We start from the raw sequence: 24,602 nt of genomic DNA, 5'->3' as shown, positions 1-24,602 counted from the left end.
CTTTCCCTTGTGCCATGATTGTAAGTTTCCTGAGGTCTCGCCAGCCATGCCTCCTGTACAGCCTCTGGAACTGTGAGTCAATTAAACCTCTTTTCTTTATAAATTACCCAGTCTCAGGTAGTTCTGTATAGCAGTGTGAGAACAGACTAATACACTCACACACATCAAGCCCCCAGTACAGTGTGGCAGCAAGCACACAGTGGTATGAATAACAGGAGCCAGGGACCATTGAGGGCCATCTTGGAACCGGGCTACCACACCTTGTATACAGGAATTCGGCTCAGGTAGAGGGAATTATAAATGAAGCCATATGTTCAAATAAAGTTTACAGTGCTGAGTTTATATCCATTTTTTAGAGCATTTGAAAACTGAATAAGAGTCCTTTCCACACACATCCAGCATGGCATGTTTATCCGAGAGATAGGACTTCATTTTATGTTCTGTTGGTACAGCTAATCCAGTGACTGAAAGTTAGTTTGTGCCCTTGTTGTCAAAGAGCTGATTGTATGTGCCCAAGTGAAACAGACTCACACTGCCGCATCAGGGCTTTGGTCTACCACTTCCTGACCCCATAGACACTGCTTGATTTTTTTCACCATCAACCCTTTTGGCTGTGTCTGCACATGGGGTAGAGATGTCTTGCAGGATTTATTGCTGTTCCTTGAATAGTTTCCTTTATCACTTACAAGGCCTGTAATTGTAGCATGTAGTGCTGCCTGACCTGGCCTCGCCATGAAGCCACCGTCCTTTCTGCCTGCTGCTGACCCTGACGGTGTTTCATCAGCAGAGCTCGTCCTTGAGTCTTTCTTGGTTTATGAGCTTCTTGTGCATGTTAGTAGGCATATCTTGGCAGAGTACACAGCTCTTGGAACCAACATGTTCACTGAAATCTGCAGAATGAAATGCTTACACCGAAACTAAGAGCAACTTCTGTCCTAGTCACAGAAATCCCAGTATATACTCTGGCCACGTTTGGGTTAAGTCTTAGGCTCCAAACAAAACCTGACCTGCCTTAGTTTTACCTTCTGAGATGAAATGGCAAACAGTATCTGCAACTACTTGCATATCTTATCTTGACAAATATTGAGTACTTATAAAATTTGTCTTAATCTTTTTGTCGTTTTAAAATGTATTATATTTGTACTTTTCAAATCCTCCCATCTCCTACTCCTCACCTGTACATTTGCTCGGTGGGAACATGGCATTAACACTTTATATCTATTTTAATGGTATTTGTCTGTTTGGAGCTCAAATTACCATTATTTGAAAGGATGTTAGTTCTTCTTCAAGGTAGTAAGTTTGCTGAGGCTGGGATGTGTTCTTGGTTTACCTTTTCATCTCTTGTAAATGTTTATACAGTGCGTTGAACATATTAGGTGCTCATGCCTGTTTGTTATATGGATGAATAAAGACAAAATCCTAGATAGAATTGACTGTGACTCTCATCTATTGTTGAGTTGTTACTATGTTATTTGGAGATGTGGAAAATCCCAGGTTGTTTCCTGATTTCAGATCGGAGTGAGCCCTAGAAAGCATTGCTCCGCAATGGTGTTTAGCCCTCATAGAAGACCATGAGAACGCCTTCTCCCTGTTGTTTTGTTGCCCAGAGATGGTAAGAATGGCAGGAAAGGCTCTGCACTTGGATATCTCCTTCATTCTAATCACTAAATCCACAGTTTCAGGCATTCATCACAGATCCATCACGGGGGGTTTGACCAGGGTTAGGAAAGTATTAGGTGAAGCAATTAGGAAGGATGAGCATTTAAAAATGTCAATGTCAAGAAACCCGATGAGCACAGGGATTTTCTACAATTAAAAACCTAGGACTACGCATCTCCTTCTTCCAAGGGTCTTACAGTTTGTTGTTGACAGGGACTTCTTGCTCCTTCCCTACTCACTGTGTTCTACAACTACCCCAAGAGGTTGAGCTAATCTAAAAATCTGGATGCCTAAGTTCTTAAAATAGTAACTCAGTGCTGCCGTGATCACATAAAGCTGTATTTTCACTGTCATCTCTAACTTCTAGTAGTGCTTGGTAATTACACAGTGCTTTCCATCTGCAAGTCTGTGAACACATAAATGTTAACTCTCTAATTCTCCCAGTGCTGCTAAGAGAAGGAGATTGCACAGAGCTTTTGTGGCTTAGGTATACATTGGTCCGGGTATGTCTCATCAAGGTGTTCTTTCCTGAAAGGGGCAGAGGTGGTAAAGTGACATCCACTTTTTTTTTTTTTCTTTTTTTTTGAGACACAGTCTGACTTCATTGCCCAGGCTAGAGTGCAGTGGTATGATTTTGGCTCACTGCAGCCTCCTCCTTTCAGGTTCAAGTGATTCTCGTGCCTCAGCCTCCCCAGTAGCTAAGATTATAGGTGTGCACCACATACCTGGCTAATTTTTGTGTTTTTAGTAGTGGCGGGCTTTTACCGTGTTGGCCAGACTGATCTTAAACTCATGACCTCAAGTGATCCACCCGTCTTTGGCCTCCCAAAGTGCTGGGATTACAGATGTGAGCCACCCCACCTGGCCAACACCCACTTTTTAAGGATGATGTTTTGTGCAACCAAAGGAAAAACCTGAAGTCTTAACAGAAGTAAGACTCCAAAGGATAAAAAGCCTCTCCTAACTTCAGGAAACAGATACTCCCAGCCTCAGTATAACAAGTTGTCAGGCTTTTGATTACAGATGAGACTGCTGGAATGGTTGACAAATATTTTGTCTGTTAAAGAATGCTGTTTTGTTTCTGACATGTGTTAGCTGCTTCTGACATTTCAAAGGAAAAATTCATCATGGCCTCTGGGGCAGCAATTCATATGAATTTTTGTTATTTCTTTAAGAAATGCTCATTCTTGAAAAAAATATCTTTTCCAATTTTGCTCCTTTTCTAGTTTTAATTTTTTTAAGTTCTGGGGTACATGTGCAGATCTTGGAGGATTGTTACATAGGTATACACACGCCATGCTGGTTTGTTGCCTCCATTCCCCCATCACCCACATTAGGTATTTCTCCTAATATTATCCCTCCCCAATCTCCCTACACCCTGCCATCCCTCCCCTCACCCCACCAGACTCTAGTGGGTGATGTTCTCCTCCCTGTGTCCATGTGTTCTCATTGTTCACCACCGACTTATGAGTGGGAACATTCAGTGTTTGGTTTTTGTTCTTGTGTCAGTGTGCTGAGAATGATGGTTTCCAGCTTCACCCACGTCCCTGCAAAGGACATGAATTCATTCTTTTTTATGGCTGCATAGTATTCCATGGTGTATATGTGCCACATTTTCTTTATTCAGTCTATCTTTGATGGGCATTTGGGTTTGGTCCAAGTCTTTGCTATTGTAAACAGTGCCTCAGTGAACATGTGTGTGCATGTGTCTTTATAATAAATAGATTTTTAATCCTTTGGGTATATACTCAGTAATGGGATTGCTGGGTCAAATGGTATTTCTATTTCTAGATCCACTGTCTTCCACAATGGTTGAACTAAGTTACACTCCTACCAACAGTATAAAAGTGTTATTTCTACACATCCTCTCCAACATCTGTTGTCTCCAGATTTTTTAATGATTGCCATTCTAACTGGTATGATATTGCATCTCAATGTGGTTTTGATATGCATTTCTCTAGTGACCAGTGATGATGAGCATTATTTTCATATGTTTATTGGCTACATAAATATCTTTTGAAAAGTGTCTGTTCATACCTTTTGCCCCCTTTTATTGAGGTTATTTATTTATTTTTCTTGTATATTGGTTTTAGTTCTTTGTAGATTCTTGATACTAGCCATTTGTCAGATGGGTAGCTTGCAAAAATTTTTTCCCATTCTTTTGGCTGCCCATTCACTCTAATGATTATTGCTTTTGCTGTACAGAAGCTCTTAAGTTTAATTAGATCCTGTTTGTCTATTTTGGCTTTTGTCACCATTGCTTTTGGTATTTTAGTCATGAAGTCCTTGCCTATGCCTATGACCTGGTATTGCCTAGGTTTTCTTCTAGGGTTTTTATGGTGTTAGGTCTTATATGTAAATCTTTAATCCATTTGGAGTTAATTTTTGTATAAGATGTAAGGAAGGGGTCCAGTTTCAGCTTTCTGCACATGGCTAGCCAGTTTTCCCAACACCATTTATTAAACAGGAATCCTTTCCCCATTGCTTGTTTTTATCAGGTTTGTCAAAGATCAGATGGTTGTAGAGGTGTGACATTACTTCTGAGGCCCCTATTGTGTTCCTTTGGTCTATATCTCTGTTTTGGTACCAGTACCATGCTGTTTTGATTACTGTAGCCTTGTAGTATAGCTTGAAGTCAGGTAGCATGATGACTCCAGCTTTGTTGTTTTTGCTTAGGATTGTATTGCATATGAGGGCTCTTTTTTGGTTCCGTATGAAGTTTAAGGTAGTTTTTTTCCAGTTCTGTGAAGAAGGTCAATGGTAGTTTGATGGGGATAGTATTGAATCTATAAATCACTTTTGACGGTATGGCCATTTTCACAATATTGGTTCTTTCTAACCATGAGCATGGAATGTTTTTCCATCTGTGTCCTCTCTTTTTTTCCCTTGATCAGTGGTTTGTAGTTCTCCTTGAAGAGGTCCTCACATCCTTTGTTAGTTGTATTCCTAGGTATTTTATTCTCTTTTTAGCAGTTGTAATTGGGAGTTCACTTTTGATTTGGCTCTCTGTTTGTCTGTTATTGGTGTATAAGAATGCTTGTGATTTTTGCACACTGATTTTGTATCCTGAGACTTTGCTGAAGTTGCTTATCATATTAAGAAGATTGTGGGCTGAGACAACGGGGTCTTCTAAATATAGAATCATGTCATCTGAAAATAGAGTCAATTCAATTTCCTCTTTTCCTAATTGAATACCCTTTATTTCTTTTTCTTGCCTGATTGCTCTGGCTAGAACTTCCAATACTATGTTGAATAGGAATGGCGAGAGAGGGCACCCTTGGGAGATAGAGACACACAAAAAAACCCTTCAAAAATTAATAAATCCAGGAGCGGTTTTTTGAAAAGATTAACAAAATAGACCACTAGCCAGACTAATAAAAAAGAAAATAGAAGAATCAAATAAATGCAATAAAAAATGATAAACGGGATATCACCACTGATTCCACAGAAATACAAACTACTATCAGAGATTAGTACAAACAACTCTATGCACATAGACAAGTAAATCTAGAAGAAATGGATAAATTCCTGGACACTTAAACCCTTCCAGGACTAAATCAGGAAGAAGCTGAATCCCTGAATATACCAATAACAAGGTCTGAAGTGGAGGCAGCAATTAATGGCCTACCAACCCCAAAAAGTCCAGGTTTTTATGGGTTCACAGCCAAATTCTACCAGACATAAAAAGAGAAGCTGGTACCATTTCTTCTGAAATTATTCCAAACAATATAAAAAGAAGGAATCCTCCCTAACTCATTTGATGAGACCAACATTATCCTGATACCAAAATCTGGTAGAGATACAACTAAAAAAGAAAAATTCAGGCCAGTATCCATGATGAACATTTATGCAAAAATCTTCAATAAAATACTGGCAAACCGTATCCAACAGCACATCAAAAAGCTTATCCATCACGATCAAGTAGGCTTCATCCCAGGGATGTAACCCTGGTTCAACATACACAAATCTATAAATGTAATCCATCACATAAACAGAACCAAAGACAAAAACCACATGATTATCTCAACAGAGGCAGAGAAGGCCTTTGACAAAGTTCAATAGCCCTTTATGCTGAAAGCTCTTAATAAACTAGGTATTGATGGAACATATCTCAAAATAATAAAGCTATTTATGACAAACCCACAGCCAATATCATACTGAATAGTTTTAAATTTTTAAATCAGATTAATTTTTAAACAGTGTTCAGCTACCCAACATAATTTTCATTCTTTATGCAAATACAATTTTAAGTTTCCACAACACAACAAAATGTCCTGAATATTTCATTTTTGTTTTTTGATTTGCTTGTTTTGTCTTTAATGACAATCTATTTAAAGTAGGAGTCTTTAAAAGTGGCTGAATAGAATGATAACATGCCTTCACTGGTAATTTAATATTTGGATATAATGAGTTTGTCTGAGAGATTTCATTAAAAACAGCAAGGTGCCTGAACAACAAAGCTGAGCTGTTTTCAGTCACAGAATTATAGTAATTATACAAATCCCAAGATTTTCATCAGATGGAAAATGGTTCCAGGACTAAACATGTACTTTAAACTTAGCACTAATAACTGTGTGTTGTTCTAAATTACAGTAGAGAGAATCCTTGGGCTTAGGGAAATATTAGAATGTTAAGTGTTGAAGGTTTAAGAACAGTTGAGAAATAAACTATTTTGATAACATAGCAATATCACTAAGAGGCACATCTCCTGGGTAATAGAAGAGGAACTGTTGTGTACAGACATATTGTATAGCAAGTGAATATTTAAGCAAAGTCAAGGAGGTTGTTAACATGCTGTCTTTGAGAAGAACATCTCTCTCTTCTCTCCCAAAGGTCCTGAACTTGCAAATTGGCTGGGCTGGGCTCTTCTTCTCATCACTAAATGGCATAGACTACTAATAAATGAGATGATTATTGGCCCAGAATCTGGCTTTCTGAGTCAGGTGAAGACTATATAAAGAATAATTTAGTTATCATGAGGATTACTTAAAATGTCAAGTTTTTATAAAATGGCAAAGGCATGGTACCCTCAGGGAGCTTGTTTCTGAGTGAAGTGTTAAAGATGCATCTAGAAAGGTTTCATTAGAATGTCCCTAGAAAAGAAATTCGATTTGGTCTATTTTCCATTAATAATTCTTTTACTTGTTTTTTCTGTCTAAGATGGGTAGGGGAAGACAAGGAGAAGGGATTAAGGAAGGAGAACATCTAAAGAGGAGTGTGCTGTGGAAATGTCCACGATGGGTGGAGGAGGAGGAACGGTGCCCCCCCCGGGGGAGATGGAGAAGGCAGTCAGACTGGCTTCTCATTTGTCAAGTTTGAGAGTTGAGGAGCGGGGCATGTGAAAGGCCCTAGGACCTGTCTGAGTATTTCTGATGAACAATCAGGACACAGAATTCCCCACAGACACTGGAGCAGAGATATATCTGAGATTTGGGTCCCAACAGGACAGTATTTCTGATTCTGGTCTCTGTTCTTCTCCCAACCTCATCCCTTCTATAATAAACTTACCGTCTCCTGTCTGCAAGCAGAATTGAAGAGTTGGCTGGAACCACTGTCCCCTGATCCCTTCTGGATGTGTTACTGTCCACATTTATTATTTGTGTATTTGAACCTCTGGGCGCATCCCCAGTTCGTCATCAGAAAGCTTAGGAACCATGTTGATGCACTTTCAGGCCTGCTCTGAGTGAGTGCAGACAGGTGAACCCCTGTGGGCTCACCTGGCTGCATCCACTCCAGCTTGGCAGGCTTAGTTCATTCATGATGCCCTAAAGGAGCACCTGAAGCTGTGTGACTTAGAAAGAGGTTTATCTGGCTCACAGTTCTGCAGGCTGTATAGAAAGCATGGCATCAGCGTCTGCTTTTGATGAGACCCTTGGGTTGCTTCCACTCATTGTGGAAAGTGAAGGGCAATGGGCATTACACAGTGAGAGCAGGAGGGAGTGGGAAGAGAGAGAGAAAGCACCAGGCTCTTTTCAACAAAGAGTTGTCATGGGAGCCAAGAGTGCCAAGTCACTCTAGCAAGAAAGGCACCAAGCCATGCCTGAGGGATCCACCCCCATTATCCAGACACCTCCCGTCAGGCCCCACCTCCCAACACTGAGGGTCACATTAGACTTTGAGGGACCAAAGAAACATAGCACAGGCTCTGGCCAAGTAGTCCCCTGCCAGGAACTTCAATGTCATGAACATTTTTCTTTTCTCCCTTTTACTGTCAGAACGTGTGCCACTGTGCAGAAATTATAAGATATAGAAAAATAGAATCAGGAAAATTACTCTTAATCCTTCTATCTGGAGAGAATTATTGTTCACATTTTGCCATTTTCCTTCCAATCTTTTTTCCGTGTCCTTTGTTGCTTATTTGCATTATACTGTAGATGTTCATATGTGTTCGGATTTTTACACATTTAACAATAGTTAATCATCTATCAAAAGCATTTTCCATAACTCTCACAGGAGATCTGTTGGATATTGATTGCTGTAGGGAGCATGAGGGAGTTGTTGTCTTGATTAAGTGCTGCTGTCATTTGTGTTTCTTTTCAGGTCCCCTTTTGCTGTTGGCTGCACATCATGAAGGCTATGATGGGAATGAAGGTGAAAACCTGGAGATTTCACTTAAGTCATTGCTTCTGCCTGCAAGATCATCCTTTAAAAGTAGAGAAGCTGCTCTGTGTGGTGGTTAACTCCAAGTGGCAGAACTCATTCTAGAAGGAAATGGATGCAAGCAGCTCCAGGGGCCCCAAACGCATGCTTCCTGTGGTCTAGCCCAGGAAGCCCTTCCGTGGGGGCCCCAACTTTCAGGGATGCCACCGGCTGATTCCTGAATGATGATGGTTCGTCGGGGGCTGCTTGCGTGGATTTCCCGGGTGGTGGTTTTGCTGGTGCTCCTCTGCTGTGCCATCTCCGTCCTGTACATGCTGGCCTGCACCCCAAAAGGTGACGAGGAGCAGCTGGCACTGCCCAGGGCCAACAGCCCCACGGGGAAGGAGGGGTACCAGGCCGTCCTGCAGGAGTGGGAGGAGCAGCACCGCAACTACGTGAGCAGCCTGAAGCGGCAGATCGCACAGCTCAAGGAGGAGCTGCAGGAGAGGAGTGAGCAGCTCAGGAATGGGCAGTACCAAGCCAGCGATGCTGCTGGCCTGGGGCTAGACAGGAGCCCTCCAGAGAAAACCCAGGCTGACCTCCTGGCCTTCCTGCACTCGCAGGTGGACAAGGCAGAGGTGCATACCGGTGTGAAGCTGGCCACGGAGTATGCAGCAGTGCCTTTTGATAGCTTCACTCTGCAGAAAGTGTACCAGCTGGAGACTGGCCTTACCCGCCACCCTGAGGAGAAGCCCGTGAGGAAGGACAAGCGGGATGAGTTGGTGGAAGCCATTGAATCGGCCTTGGAGACCCTGAACAATCCTGCAGAGAACAGCCCCAATCACCGTCCTTACACAGCCTCCGATTTCATAGAAGGTTAGCATTTTGTGAATTGTGGGGAAGGAGAAGAAAAGGAATTTGGGGGTCCTGGTACCCAGGCAGGTTCCAGCTGCAAGAGGCTGGCAGCTGGCTCTGGGATGGCTGGTAGAAAGTTTTATGTGTGTGACCCCAAAGATATGGCATGGTTTTTCATTTTTCAGAAACATCTGTTTCCACTTACTTTCTCATGGAAACCGCAGTCATTGAGTGGACAGTTTCATTGTTCCTTGGCAGAAAAAGGTGGAACTTCTTGCTTTCATTTTAAAAATATATAAACATAAAACTTTGAAACCCAAATAAAATATGACAGGGGGTTTTTATTTAGCCCTTCTCACAGGCACTTCTAGTAACTGGGCTTGGTTAGCAAGCCCATGAAAAGAATAAGAGTAAGTACATATTATTGCACTTACGTGTGCCAGCCACATTTACAAATTATTTTTCTTGTAATGATCCCATTAGTAAATGAGGAAATGCAGGTATAGTTTAATGAAGTCAATACCTAAATTTATTCAGCTAATAAGTGATAGAGCCAGGATTTGAACTCAGGCACTCTTAACTCCAGAGTCTGTGTCCTTAATCTGTACATTATTTAGCATAGACTGTCAGAGCACATGGAAACTAGTGAGATGAATGGCTCATCTCTCTTTTTTTTCATGGACATAGAACAGCCTAGGATTGGGGCCAAGTGCAGTGGCTCACGCCTATAATCCCAGCACTTTGGGAGGCCAAGGCAGGCGGACCACAAGGTCATGAGTTCGAGACCCGCCTGGCCAACATAGTGAAACCCTGTCTCTACTAAAAATACAAAAATTAGCCTGGCATGGTGGTGCGTGCCTGTAGTCCCAGCTACTCAGGAGGCTGGGCAGGAGAATAGCTTGAACTTGGGAAGCAGAGGTTGTAAGTCGAGATCACACCACTGCATTCCAGCCCGGGCAGCAGAGCGAGACTCCGTCTCAAAAAAAGAGAGAGAGAACATCTCAGGATTAATTTGTGTTTGTGTCTAATTTTAGAAGACAGCAGCCTTGTTCAGTTTCTTGGAAGGCTTGTTAATATCTTCTTAACTTACCTATTGTTACTGGTTCAAAAATCGACTAATAATTTGGGAAAAGAAGTACCTTCAAGGGCATCTAGTTCTTTCCCCTTTTCTGAACACAGTGTAATTCATCTTGCCCGGAAATACAGCTGTGTCAACCTGACCCCACTCCCTACTTTGGTTATACAACCATCGTCTCATGGGCCTACAGGCAAAACTGACTCATTTTCATCAAATCAAAAACCTTCCTGCTCCTATTTATGCCTGTGTTCTTTGGGCAGTTTCTTCTTTTATGCTTTTTAAGACTTTATACATGAACCATAAATGTATGCAGTTTTAGTGTATCATCAGTTTTTATATGCCTAGAGCCAGGTAAAGAAACCTTTTAGAAGATCAAGTCTTTGGTGTGAATTAAAAAAAAAAAAAAAAAAAAAAAACTCTTTTATATGAGACAGTAAAAATGTCTAGAATGTTCAGCAGCTAACCAGTATAAGCACATGGTAAGCACACAAGGGTTCAATATAAAATGATGATGATGCAACATCACATTTTATGGTACTTTACAGTTTATAAAGCATTTCCACCTGTATTATTTTACTAGCTGACCCCCAGGGAAAATCATTAAATATCACTAAAAAAAATCCTGGTTGTCACTTTCCCTGGGGTGTGCCACATAGAGCTGCCCACATACAGAGCAATTTCAAAAGAACTTGATTACAAATCAGTGTCTGCAGTTTGGAATGTGTGACCTTGTGATGTGCAATCTGCCTTCATATTTGAAATCTGTCTGCTTTTCTCTGCCCAGTAGTTTAATACATAAGGGCTATCTTTCTCAATCAGCAGTGACGCCAGCCTCTTGCCCCTGAGTATATTTGCTGTGAGGCTTGACTGGCTTTCTTTTAGAGATGCTCTCATCAGAGCTGCTCAGTGCTGCTTTCATGAGCAGCACATTGCTTTTTTCAGGCAGGTCAATCCACATGTATCTTCCATATTTGTTGAAAGTGTAGTCAACTGTTTTTGTCTGATGAGTAAATAAAAGCAAACACTTTAAATATATTGATAGAGATTTCACTATTATAAGCAGTTTATTTCATTTCAAAAAATGTTATCAATAACACAAGCATGTGGAGGCAATCTTTTTTTTTTTTTTTGAGACGGAGTTTCACTCTTGTTACCCAGGCTGGAGTGCAATGGCGCGATCTCGGCTCACTGCAACCTCCGCCTCCTGGGTTCAGGCAATTCTCCTGCCTCAGCCTCCTGAGTAGCTGGGATTACAGACACGCGCCACCATGCCCAGCTAATTTTTTGTAGTTTTAGTAGAGACGGGGTTTCACCGTGTTGACCAGGATGGTCTCGATCTCTTGACCTTGTGATCCACCCGCCTTGGCCTCCCAAAGTGCTGGGATTACAGGCTTGAGCCACCGCGCCCGGCCTATGCAATCTTTCATAGTCACAGGAAGCAGAGCCTTATGAAAGATTCTACAGGTCAGAGGAAGCTGCAGGAGTGATAGAATTAAGTGAAATATAAGGAGTAGCTTTGAGAATAGTAATGTTTCAGAACAAAGTGGAATTCTTGGCACTACAAGAATTCTGTCATCAACTGGGTGACCGTTTGGCCAGGAGGTTATAATTCATGATCCTAGCTTCAGAGAGGTGATCAGACTGAATTACATTTTGGGACCTTTTCAATCCTGGTTCATGATTCTTTGATCTACACCTCGTTAAGGAGAAAGAAGGGAATGGAAAGGTCTGCTCTGATATTTGTCTTCTGTAATGAACTACAGCAAGTGATAGGACCTTATAAGGGTGAGATATATCGTTAAAATGACTTCTTTGGGTTCTTAACCTTAGAAAGAGTGATTTGGGGTTTTGGGTTTCAGTAATCCAAAGTTGAAGGAATTTATCAAAAGTCCATGGGAAAGCCTGGTTAGAAACAGGACTTCTCCACATTTCAAACGAAGGCAACAAATTTTCTGAACCCTGAGTAGTATGAAAAGAGGGGGATTCTTCGTGTTTAAAAAATTATAAAGTCCAAGGCATGCTTGCAGATGATCATAGTTACATAAAACTTAAAGCTAATGGTGAGAGAAGTGGCATGATGATGCAAGCTTGGGAAGCTGTGATTTTTACCAAGACCCTTAGCTCCTTGAGGCTCAGTTTCCTAATCTGTCAGCAAGAGACGTAATGTAGATGTCCTCTGTGAACCTACCCAGCCCAGCCTTCCGGTCTCTCTTGTCTGCAAAATACAAAGCTTTTCTCCATAGCTTTGCCAAGCAACCATCTCTCAGGAATAGTTGAGGCAGACCATCCAGTCTGCCTCATGACCCAGGCAGGACAAACACACCCCCTAACCCGCCATTTGGGATCCTCCTCTATAAAGGAAGGAATTGGATACAGTACTTACAAGGTCTAGTCTGGCTGTGGTCACTTCCTACAGTTCTGTGAAGCTTGCAGGGGGAAAATATCACACAGATGTCTAATTTATCTGTATTGATTTCATTATTATCCCTAAAACACAGAGGAAGTGATACTTGTCCCTTTTTTCCCTTTCCCCAGATGCTCCATTGGCACTGATTTTTGTGTTGGATTCTTATGTAATAGCACTGATTTTTTTACAACCATCTGGGAAAAGAAGTAAGAGCAGAGATGGGATCAAATCCTGTGCCTCACTGTTTATCTCAAGTAAACAGAAAATCCCTTCTTTATGTTTGTGGTTTAGTTACTCCTTCAGGATGGGATATACAAACTAATCCTGAGATCTAAGTGGCACATATTTTGGCTTGGATTTCCTGTTTTTAAATAGATCCCTTGGACATTAGTTTGATATCATTCCTTCAAACAATTTAGCTTTCCAAACTCTTATTTCACAACCCAAACATCTGATAATGTGACTCCTATGTGAGACTTTTGTGTCTCCTACCTCCAAGGGTTGTTCTGTCACCAGCCTGTGAAGCTCACCCTCCTACAGTCTCTGCAGGGTTAGTGGTGTGCTAAGAGTGGGTCAGATGCCAAAAGGCTTGATTTTGAGATGAGATGAAACTAAGCTATGTTCCACATGAACATGAAGGCCTTGGGGGTGCTATGGTTTGAATGTGTCCCCTCCAAAATTTAGATGTTGCCAATGTAATAGCATTAAGTGTTGGGGCCTTTAAAAGACGGTTAGGCCATGAGGGCTTCTTTCTCATATATGTAAGGGATTAAGGTCCATGTAAAAGAGGTTCTATGTAGCATTTGGTAACTTGCCCTTACTCTTTTTTTTTTTTTTTTTTTTTGAGATGGAGTCTCACTCTGTCACTCAGGCTGGAGTGCAGTGGTTCCGTCTCAGCTTGCTGCAACTTCTGCCTCCCAGGTTTGGGGGATTCTCCTGCCTCAGCCTCCTGAGCAGGTGGGACTATAGGCACACACCACTATACCTGGCTGATTTTTGTATTTTTCGTAGAGATGGGGTTTCACCATATTGTCCATGCTGGTCTCGAACTCCTGAACTCAAGTGATCTGCCCATCTCAGCCTCCCAAAGTGCTGGGATTACAGGCTTGAGCCACCACGTCCGGCCTCTGCCTTTACACCATTTACCCTGGGAGGACACTGCATTCCTCTCCTCTGGAGGTTACAGCCCTTACCAGACAACTGAACCTGCCCGTGCCTTGATCTTAGACTTCCCAGCCTGCATAACTATGAGAAAATAAACTTCTGTTCTTTGTAAATAACTAAGTCTCAGGTAGTTTGTTGGAGCAGCACAAAACGCACTAGGAGGGCACCCTGAGATATGTTTTGAAACAAAGACACAAGGAAATAACTATAAAATCTTATTAGCAGGCTGTATCATCAGTTCCAACCTCCTGTAGTCTACAACAAACACCTCATGGGGATAGCGAGTGTCTTACTTCAGCTGTTGGTGTATCACTAAGTAGCCTCTAAGGAACGCTCTGTGATCATTTTGCTAAAGGTTCTCTGGATGAGTCAAATATAATCTTAGGTCCTACGTGCTTAGTGAGCAATGGGCCGGGGAATTTAGCAGACAGGAAATGGGCCCTTGTATCAGTATGCCATTTCAGTGACAGCAACTTTGTGACTTGAGGCAGAAATCATAAGACAGTTTTTCAGGTGCATTCTGGGCATTTAAGAGGTATCTGGACATCTTGGTGCAGAAATAAGGAAGAGTGGGGATTCTGTGTAGTAGTGGGTCTCACTTGTATTTGAGGTGTAGTGGGAGGAGGCTCACAAGCAGGACAGCAAAAGGACATCAGGGCCTGAGTTAGGCCTGGAAACTCAGCCAGCGTCCCCAGGGAAGCATAGGTGGCAGAACTCGGGTCCTTCTCACTACTGTCACTTCACTGTGTTCTGGATCAACCCAGTGGTTTATTCTTAAGTGTGGAGTATGCCTGTGCGTTACGAGGTTCCTCTCTCACCAGGTCCCTCTAGCCTTTTACTGCTCTCAAATATCCCCATGTATTTGCTGATGCTTTAAGTCCCTATAAGGAAGGAAAAACGCTTCTCATTCCAAAATTAGAGATAAGAGACTTACATGCAAATACATGGTTTGAGGCCATACTTTGTAGAGTGAATCCTTCATCATGGTGATGGTGAGAAAAAACTAGCCCAGTCTTGGATTTCTGGCAATTGGCAGGAATCCAGCCCCCAGGCCCTCCATCGGGATCCTGCAACCAGAAGATCCCCATGGTAGAATCGATGTTCTGTCTCAGAATTGACATTCTTAATAATGTTTAAATAAGGGGCCCTACATTTTCATTTGGCACTGGGCCCTGCAAACTGTGTAGCTGTTCCTGCCTCCAAGGTAGAGACAACAGGAGGGAAGGGTCAGAGAAAAGGAACATGGAATTATAAGACTAATAGTACCATCCTGATACCTTTGCTGAGGACCAGCTGTGTTCAGCATGAATTGGGCCAGATGAAACTTGTACACAGAGCATTTTGCTGCAACTGCAGAAGCTGGCAAATCTGGCCTTCTGTTGTGGTGATTTTGCTGTTGTCAGTTGTATTCTCCTTATTCAAAACAATTTCATTCCCAGGGAAAAACGTTCATGATTTGTATGTATGTATGTATGTACTTATTTATTTATTTTTGGCCAGAAGGTTGCACTCATTTGCTCATTCAACATACATTATGTGAGTACTCACTGTGTTCCAAGAACTGTGTTAGGCTCCATACATACAGGGCTGAATCAGGCCCAGGCCTTATTTTAAGAATTCTGCAGTCTGGTGGTGGACACATCACTTAAAAAGACAGTTATGATACAATATGGTAAATGCCATGATAGAGATATGTCTTGGAGATTTTGTGACCTTACGTAATAAAGGGGCATCTACCCAAGCCCAGAACACAGAACAGGCCTCCTAGAAGAGATGGGTGGGTCAGAGGATTTGGGGGTTAATTTTAATTTTGTTTTGCTTGTTTGTTTTTGAGACAGGATCTCTCTTTTACTCAGGGTGGAGTGCAGTGGCACAATCGTGGCTCATGGTAGCCTCAACCTCCTAGGCTCAAGTGATCCCCCCACCACAGCCTTCGGAGCAGCTGGGCTACAGATGTGTACCCCCACACCCAACTAATTTTTTTAAAGTTTTGATAGTGATGGGGTTTCACTACATTTCTCAGGCTCGTCTTGAGCCCCTGGCCTCAAGTGATTCTGCCACCTTGGCATCCCAAAACATTGAGATTACAGGCATGAGCCCTGCATCCCACCCTTTTTGTTTGCTTAATGGAGATGGCACTGTTCTTCCTGGCTTAGGTTTCCTATTAAGAATGTATTATGAGAGAAAATTTGTGATGTTATGGGAGGTCAAAGATGAAGGAACATGAGTTTAGTTGGAGCAGTCATGTAAGGCTCAGAGTAGAGGGGCTCTGGCTGGGTTGTACACGAATCGGAAGGACATGTGTTCTGTGTGAGTTGAAGCTGGTGGGAGCTTACAGGGAGATGGGCAGGCAAAGAGCTGCGTGGATATGAATGGTGCGGCCCCATTAGTATGGCAGGCATTGCTTCTCAGGCTTCCCCGTCTCAGCAGTGTGGGATAGGAGGCATTGTTGGGAAAGGATGGAGGTTTTTTAACTAGAGTCCCAGTTCTTCCTCTCTTAGGGTCGTGGATGTGGTCCTGCATCAACGTGTGTATAGAATATTGGCCATGTATGCAGAATGTCCCCAGCTGCCTTGAGGGTAGAAAAGGAGGAGAAAGCCAGGTCTCAGGATTTCAGGACCTAGTAACCTGCCTCAGGGAGGAGACAGAATTCTGAATTGTTAAACCCAAATTCTGAGACAGGTCTGAGTTAATTTAGAAAGTTTATTTTGCCATGGTTGAGGATACAAACTTGTGACACAGCCTCGGGAGGCCTTGGTGACATGTGCCCAACATGGTCAGAGCACGGTTTGATTTTATACATTTTAGGGAGACATGAGATGTCAATCAACATATGTAAGATGAACATTGGTTCGATATGGAAAGACAGGACAACTCAAAGCAAAGGCAGGAAGACTCAGAGAGGGAGCTTCCAGGTCTTAGGTATGTAAGAGACAAATGGTTGTATTCTTTTGAGTTTCTGATTAGCCTCTCCAATGGAGGCAATCAGATACGCATTTATCTCAGGGAGCAGAAGGTGACTTTGAATAGAGTGGGCGGCAGGTTAGCCCTGAGCAGTTTACAGCTTGGAACAATCACTCAGTTCCTTAGCTGAGTGATTTGGGGGCCCCAAGATTTATTTTCCGTTCACGCAGTGATCCAGAGTTCAGTGGAGGAAGCTGACCGTTGATGAAGGCAGCTTCAGAATTGGTGGCCTGATGCCCACTGCCTGGTCAGGGAAGATGTCAGGAGAAGTGGGGGATCTGTGTAGGTCTTGAAGGATGAAAGGACTTACCGGTGAGGGAGTGAGAAGGGCAGCAGAGGGCAGGGTGCCAGAAAGTAGATTGAATCAGGAATAGGATTCGGGCGTAGGGTTTGGGATGAGATCAGCATGACCAGCAAGCAGGACGCAGAGTCACTGGGGAATGTAGCTCGTGAGGACTCGGGAATCTTTTGGATCTGCAGGGCCATTATAAGTTTAAAAATTCTTCCTTCCTAGGAGAACTCAGCTTTTGGGTTCCAAAGAGCCCCTTGGCCCTACCATTTACTGTGGTTACCTGGTGCCCAAGGAGTTGCAGCATTCTTCAGATCCCCGCACTCAGTGGGGATTGCTGTGGTTGAGTCAGCTGATCTTGTGTCTGTGTATCAAGCCCTATTTGTAACATTTCACAAGCACTATCAGATTTAATCCCCTCTTCTACCATTTAGGTGGACACTTTCATTATCTCTGCTTTGTCAGTATGTGCTAGGAAGTTCAAATCAGTTAAGTAACATTTCTGTGGTTCCTCCCTCAGTGAAAGAACCAAGGTTGGATCTCTGCTCCATGCCTGAGATCTCAGCCCCCACTGTGTCTCCTTTCATGCTCTGAAGGTCTCTGAAGAAATATACTGTTCTCTGGTACCAGAATGATGTAGGGAAATCTTTTCAAAACACAACCACCAGGTGCAAACACCATGGGTTTTTGTTGAGTTGAGTTGTATACAACTTTCTGGTGAAGAACTTGTGGTAAGAAGAGAAGGAAAAGTGTGCAGTCTTGAAGGAAGCAAGCAGAACGAGGCACAGGAAGAAGATGCTGAAGACAAATTCATTCATTTAATCAACGGAAGAGCAGGTGGTGCCCAGCAGCCTTTAGCAGGAAAAGCATTATTTCAGCTCTTCAGACACGGCATTTATTTCATTTATTTTTTAGTTTTTTTTTTTTTTTTTTTGGTCCCATCTTATGTTTCTTACAACGCTGTGATTGTTTCAGAATTCTTCTAACAGTATGGGCAAATGTGGGTTGAAAGAGTCAGGAGAAAATACTGAACTCAAAACACCTAGTTGAATAAGGTTACAGAGTGGGTTGGTTTGCTTGCCAGTTCCTTAAGGAAAGAGACAGTGTTTACATTTCCATGATATTATCCAAAATATAATACTTTATGTAAATTTGGATTTTATGTAAATCCACAGTGTTGGCTGTACTGGAAGACTCCACGATCTGGACCTACTTTTTCAACTTCATTTCCTACCACCCCTTCCTAACCTTCTCCACCTGCTGCTGAATAATTACTTTCTTGTGCATGCCCTGATATTCCTACGCCGCAGAATCTTTCACGGAGGAAGCCCTGCTCTCAAATTCTGTGTATCCAGTGTTTTACATTCTGTTTTCCTGTGAAATCTTTTTGGATTCTTCCAACTGGAAGTCCCCTCTCAGTCTTCCCAAGATAGTGTATTGTGCTTGCAGGCGCTTCTCTTTCCTCCATCTAGTCTGAGAGCTCTTCACTGAGACTTAACCAGTCTTTACTGATAACTTCTAGCAACAGTGGTTGAAAACAATCGTTTTTTTTCTGTTAGATGATGGCATGGCCTTCACAGCAACCTTTGCATTTTCTATTATCCCAGTTTTGAGCTAAGTAAGATTTCGAGAAATACAGCTCCCTCGAGGTCCTCCTGCTGCTGGTCAGCGGAGGATCCTGGGCTCCTGACTCTTTTATTGCCCTTTCTATGCATTTATTCCTAGAGCATGGGATCCAAGTCTTCTTCAGCAGTCAGCCCCCATACTCCTGTGCAATCAATCAATATATCTGAAATTGCTCAAAACCTTTTTGGAGAAAAGTTGAGGCCTGTGTCATCTGCCATTTTGTGCAAAGCAAGGTGGTCTCTGTTTCCCTATCGTCTTGTTCGCTCCTGCCCACACCGCCCCTTGACTATCTCAGGATCTGCTCCGGAGTCGTGGCGGGGTGGCCTCCATGATTTCCATTCCTCGCCGCCTGGCCCTGGGCCTCCATCAGAACCGAGGCCCCACAGGTCTTGGCCTGGACCAGAGCGGCCCCAAGCCTCTGACTGTGCTACCGCCTCCACACCAACAGTAGCATCAGCCACGCCACATCAGCCACTGCTACAGCAGCCACAGCAGCCACGGCCACCGCCTCAGGACTCTCCAAGCTGCTGGTTTCTCAGAAACCAGCAGCTTCTCCCAGAGTAGCCGCTAGTCTCCCCCTGGGCCCCACCCACCACTTCCCTGACCCATGGGTCCCTGCTAGGATCCCGGCCAGGCCCGATTCTGCTGCCTGCAGTCACCTCACCTCGGCCGCCCACGGGGCGCCACCACCCACCCTCCAAGCAGCAGGGTCCACACCACTTCTCCCAGGGTCCAGGGACTAAGCAGGGCCCAGGCCTGGGTAGTCCCAAGGGTGACAAAAATGCCTGGTGGGCCACAGCCAGGTGGTGGCCTGGGCCTAAGCACTCCTCGTGGCCACCCCAAGCCCCGCATCAATGCCGTGGGGAGCCCCCAGCGGGGGCTGCCAGCACCACTCACCCTGCCACCAGCAGCACCACCAGGGACCCCCGCCTGTGGGCCACAGCAAAAAAAATGATCTCCGGCTCAGAGGGGTTTAAAGCCGACTGGTGACTCTTTAGGAAGCCTGGAGAGAAAACATACACAGCGATGTCTGTTGTTTGTTGGGAATGTACCTGCTGATATCACAGAGGAAGAATTCGAAAGACTATTTGCTAAATGTGGAGTACCAGCAGAAGCTGTCAACAGAGGTCAAGGATTTCTATTACGCTTGAATCTAGAGTTTTGGCTGAAATTGCCAAAGCTGAACTCGATGCCCATGAGAGGTGGACAACTTAAAGTTCGTTTTGCCACACATGCTGCTGCCTTTTCTGTTTGTAATCTTTTACCTTATGTTTCCAATGAACTGTTGGAAGAAGCCTTTAGCCAGTTTGGTCCTATTGAAAGGGCTGTTGTATTTGTGGATGATTGTGGAAGATTCTATAGGGAAAGGCATTGTTGAATTTGCTTCTAAAGAAGCAGCAAGAAAGGCATTTGAATGATACAGTGAAGGTGTTTTCTTGCTGACAGCAACTCGTCCAGTCATTGTGGAACCGCTTGAACGCCTGGAATATTAGGATGGTCTTCCTGAAAAACTTGCATAGAAGTATCCAGTGCATCGGATGGAGAGAGAAACCCCTCCTCATTTTGTCCAGCATGGCACATCTGAGTATGAATATTCTCAGTGATTGAAGTCCTTGGATGAAATGGAAAAACAGCAAAGGGAACAAGTAGAAAAAAACATGAAGGATGCAAAAGACAAATTGGAAAATGAAATGGGAGATGTCAATCATGAACACCAAGCAAACCTTTTACACCAAGATCTGATGAGACGACAGGAAGAATTAAGACACGTGGTAGAACTTCACAATCAAGAAATGCAGAAACGTAAAGAAATGTAATTTAGGCAAGAGGAGGAATGATATAGAAGACAGGAAGAGATGATTCATCAATGTGATATGGAAGAACAAGTAAGATCCCAAAGAGAGGAAAGTTATGGCCAAATGCGCTACATGGATCCAAGAGACACAGACATGAGAATGGGCCGCGGAGGAGCAGTGCACATGGGAGATCCCTATGGCTCAGGAGGCCAGAAATTTCTGAGAAATTTCTGGACATTCAGAATGGGTCTAGAACTCCAGCAGGATATGGTAGAGGGAGAGAAGAGACCCGAACAAAAAAACGAAAATAAAAACAATTTTATATGTGATATCTAGGTTTTCATTCCAGTTTGTTTTTGTATTTTGTTTAGATACCAATCTTCTGAATTCTTGCATTCTGGTAAGAAAGCTACCTTTTTATGGATGTTAGCAGTCAATTGACCTAATAGTTGTAAATTACCCATTTGGACAGGTAAAGTTATGCAGTATTTGAAACAGATTTTTTTTTCCTTTTCATCTCCTTTTTACTGTATAATGTCTCTGAAGTTATGACTGTGTACCTTGTGCCACTAAATTTCCAAAGTGTACCAATTTTTTAATGTGCTTTAAATAAATAGAAAAATAGTTATTAAAAAAAGTTCATGTAAAATCCAAGATAAATACAATACTCCTTACACATTTTTCTGATCTTACAGTTCCATTGTAAATTGGTTATTTGGATTGGAGGATACTTTCCATAGAAGTGATATACCTGGATTCCTGGGATAGACCTCAAAGCTGATTTAAAATCCAACTGAAGAACACAAATGCAGGAGGTTGAGAATAAGTGAGCATAGAGAGTAATTTCTTTAGAAAGTTTTCCTTTTCTGTCATAAGCATCGCTAGTACATTCTCAATGTAGTTCCTAACACTAAAGCCACTTTTTAAGGACTTTCTATTTTGTAATAATTTTATAATTATAGAAGAGTTGCAAAAATAGTACAGAACGTTCCAGTATACCTTTCACCCAGCTTCTCCTAATGCCAACGTTTTACATAATCGTGGTACAATGATCGAAAATAGGAAAATAACATTGGTGCAATATTATTAACTAAATTATGTCTAGGCTTTGTTTTGTTTTGTATTTCTCATACTGAATTTCTTAGATCTATAATCTCCGAGTTTCTTAGATCTATGGTATAGTGTCTTTCATTCATCTGGGGAAATTCTGAGCTAGTATTTCTTCAAATATTTCTTCACCATGTTACTTCTGTTTTCTTTTGGAATTCCAGCTATGTTTGTATCATACTGCTTAACATTTGTCTTATAGCTCTTGCGTGTTCTGTTTCTTTGTTTGCACCATTTTTCTCTTTAAGTTGGGTGATTTTAATTGACCCACCTTAAGTTAAGTCTTGTTACCTTAGCAGAGACATGTCTACTAATGAGCTCATTGAAAGGTTTTTGCCGAGGCTGAAGTGCAGTGGCATGATCTCGGCACACTGCAACCTCTGCCTCCCAGGTTCAAGAGATTCCCCTGACAGGTACTACAGATGTGTGCCACCATGCCTTGCTAATCTTTGTATTTTTAGTGGAGACAGGGTTTCACCGTGTTGGTCAGGCTTGTCTCAAAGTCCTGACTTCAAGTGATCAGCCTGCCTCAGTTTCCCAAAGTGCTGGGATTACAGCCTAAGCCACCATGCCCAGTCCAATTTAAAGATTTTTATAGGTCGTTCTTACTGTATTTTTCATTTCTAGCTTTTCCATGTGACTCTTATCATTTCCATCTCTATGCAGAAGTGACCCATATACTTCTTGTCCACTCTTCCATTAGAGCCTTTAACATATTATTCATGGTTATTTTAAATTCTCCATCAGATAGCTCTAGCATCCGTATCATATCTGAGTCTGGTTCTGATGATTGCTTTGTGTCTTCTTATGGTCAGGGGAGGTAGTAGATGAGTAGTCAGGAGTTGGTCTGGGTTTGAGATTTGTTGTTGCTATAGTTACCACAGACTTCAGATCCCTTTGGAGATTCCTTGTGTTTAGGGTGGAGGTTGTTTTGCCTGAGTACTGCCTATTCAGCCATGCAATTGAGGCCTTACTGCTCTGTATTTCAGAGAAGGTCTTTACTTCTCTCCCATCGCATTCCTAGCACTATTCTGATGTTTCTTGTTGTTCATAGCTTACCAGCTTAGCTGTCTGTGCAGGGCAGTAGTGAAGAGAGGTTGTCGCTGATTTTTCTGATACAATCTCAGTCTTAGGCGGGTACAATGTCACTGGGTCTTAGGGTATTTTCCTATCCTACCTCTGCCTTCCTCAGCTACACTGAGTTTTCATCAGTTCCCTATGGTGAGAATATTTGATGCTCTTTCCCCACCAATAACGTTTTTGCTCCATTGAGAGAAGGCAGGAGGGGAAGGTCCAGGAGGAATGTTTTGCCCTTCCTTTCTTGCTGACTGCATGACATGGTTGGTGTTCTAAGGTTCTTTCTGATCTTTTTTATGAACACCCAATGGGTTTCCTGGAAGCTCCACTTTTTGGAACCACAAAGGGCTTCACTGCCCTACTCATCTGCTCTGAGCCTTGCTCATTTCATTGATTTCTTTTTACCAGTAGCCGAGTGTGTCTGCCCTACTAAGCAAGGGCTCATATCTCTTTTCTCTCTGACAGCACCTGAGACTCCTCAGATTTTGAGCCAGGCTGTTTGCTCTGTGACTTCAGCTCTCCACCAAGTACCAAAAATGTCTTGAATTTGAAGGTTATCTGTATCTTTTTTGTGGTAAGGGGTGCTTCTTTCAGCTCATGATATCCTGGAGCAGAAACAGAAGCCTGAAACTCCTTTATAAAATCATACTTTAAAACCTGTTGATTACCTTGTCTACTTGTACTGCGCTACAAATCAATAATGTCTTCCGACAACCTCACAGCCTAGCCCCAACCATTATGCAGAATGCGATAGTTTAAAAGAACTGAAGTGCATCGTTTTTACTCATGATTGGGATTGTTTTGGTAACATCCCAGATCTGGAAGTCCGTTATTAGAAGATTCACTTTTGAATGAAAGCCTCAGATCCCATGATCTGATCTGTGTTTGGTGGTGATGAACTAAAGAAATGGCATTGTTTTTAAAACCCTATCTTGTGTCTGATTGATACTCTTTGAGATTTAATGTCATATGTGTTGAGCCTTCGGATTTCTTCTCTCAATTGCCATATTATCTTAAAAAGTAAAGCTATTCTAATAGTGGAAATTTGTAATTAACAAAGCATACTGCTCCACATTGGTGGTGTTGAATCAGCCCCTTCTTCCTCATTGCCAGAATATGGGGTCATTATTTTGAGTCCTTTCTTCCTTTCCTCTTAGTCAACCTAGAACCCCTTTTACCCCATTCCAGTGTTGACACAAGTCTTATGTTAGCTGGAGTAGGGTAGTTAAAATGGGCATTGGTCAGAGAGGCAAAGGTAGTATTTTGTTCCCACCAGAACTGTCTGCCTTTTCCCTGTATTTCCCTTCCTCCTGCAGACCTAGAGACACAGCCCTGGCTGAAGTGCCCCTGCTGCTCTCTTTATCATCTCCTCACACAAACCCTTGGTTCAGAAATAAAGCCAAGACTTTAAACCCTGAGGAGGCTAGGCATTCTCTTCTGAATCCTGTCATGTTCCTTTCTCTGGTGGACTTCCTCTGCCTGTCGCTTCTGCTTCGTTTCTCTGCACCCATCCCTGCCATCTGCAGCTTGCACCCTAAGGACCCTTCAATAATGACGTAGGGCTCCCTCCTCCCAGCCTCCTGCCTGTCCTGTGGGGAGGGATGGTCCCTCTCTCATTGATCCCTGTGTGATGTCATTCTGACTTTCAAAGTTATAACTGTGAAGGGATTTCACAGTTACATCCCTGGGTCAATGTGTTAGCACTATAAATGCTGTGCTATGGGCACACAATGGGTTAGAGAGGTTTTTATGGGCTGGTCTGAGAATTTCACCACAACAGACAATATTGTTTCTGTGTTTTCTGAGTGACTTAAAAATGAACATTGGCACATGACCCATTTGTAAATAGCCTCCCTGTATTTCCCCACATTGTAAATGTCACCATCAGCAGCCGCCAATGTTTCTCTGCACCGTAAGTCAGAATCTCTGATTTACCTAGAGAAAGGGAGCATGTGGATGGCCCTGATGAGGTTATTTTGATTGCAAGCAAGAGACAGGGTC

General features: G+C 42.8%; 1 protein-coding gene and 1 pseudogene across 5 annotated transcripts in view; both read left to right on the top strand.

The window, feature by feature from the left end:
• CSGALNACT1 (chondroitin sulfate N-acetylgalactosaminyltransferase 1) overlaps positions 1-24,602 on the top strand; it is a 360,766-nt gene that overhangs the window by 246,596 nt on the left and 89,568 nt on the right. For all 5 annotated transcript variants that reach the window (XM_017539694.2, XM_017539691.2, XM_037742421.1 and 2 more), the window contains one exon: positions 8,200-9,114. In XM_017539694.2, the coding sequence (XP_017395183.1) occupies positions 8,481-9,114 (634 nt within the window). In that variant the 5' untranslated portion in view covers positions 8,200-8,480. The remainder of the gene's footprint in view (positions 1-8,199; positions 9,115-24,602) is intronic.
• Positions 17,113-21,046, top strand: LOC108311970 (annotated as a pseudogene).

This window comes from Cebus imitator, unplaced genomic scaffold (assembly GCF_001604975.1).
Source record: "Cebus imitator isolate Cc_AM_T3 unplaced genomic scaffold, Cebus_imitator-1.0 Scaffold120, whole genome shotgun sequence".
Taxonomy (NCBI): Eukaryota; Metazoa; Chordata; class Mammalia; order Primates; family Cebidae; genus Cebus; species Cebus imitator.
Note: the sequence above shows the minus strand (reverse complement) of the source record. Positions and strands in the feature narration are given on the sequence as shown.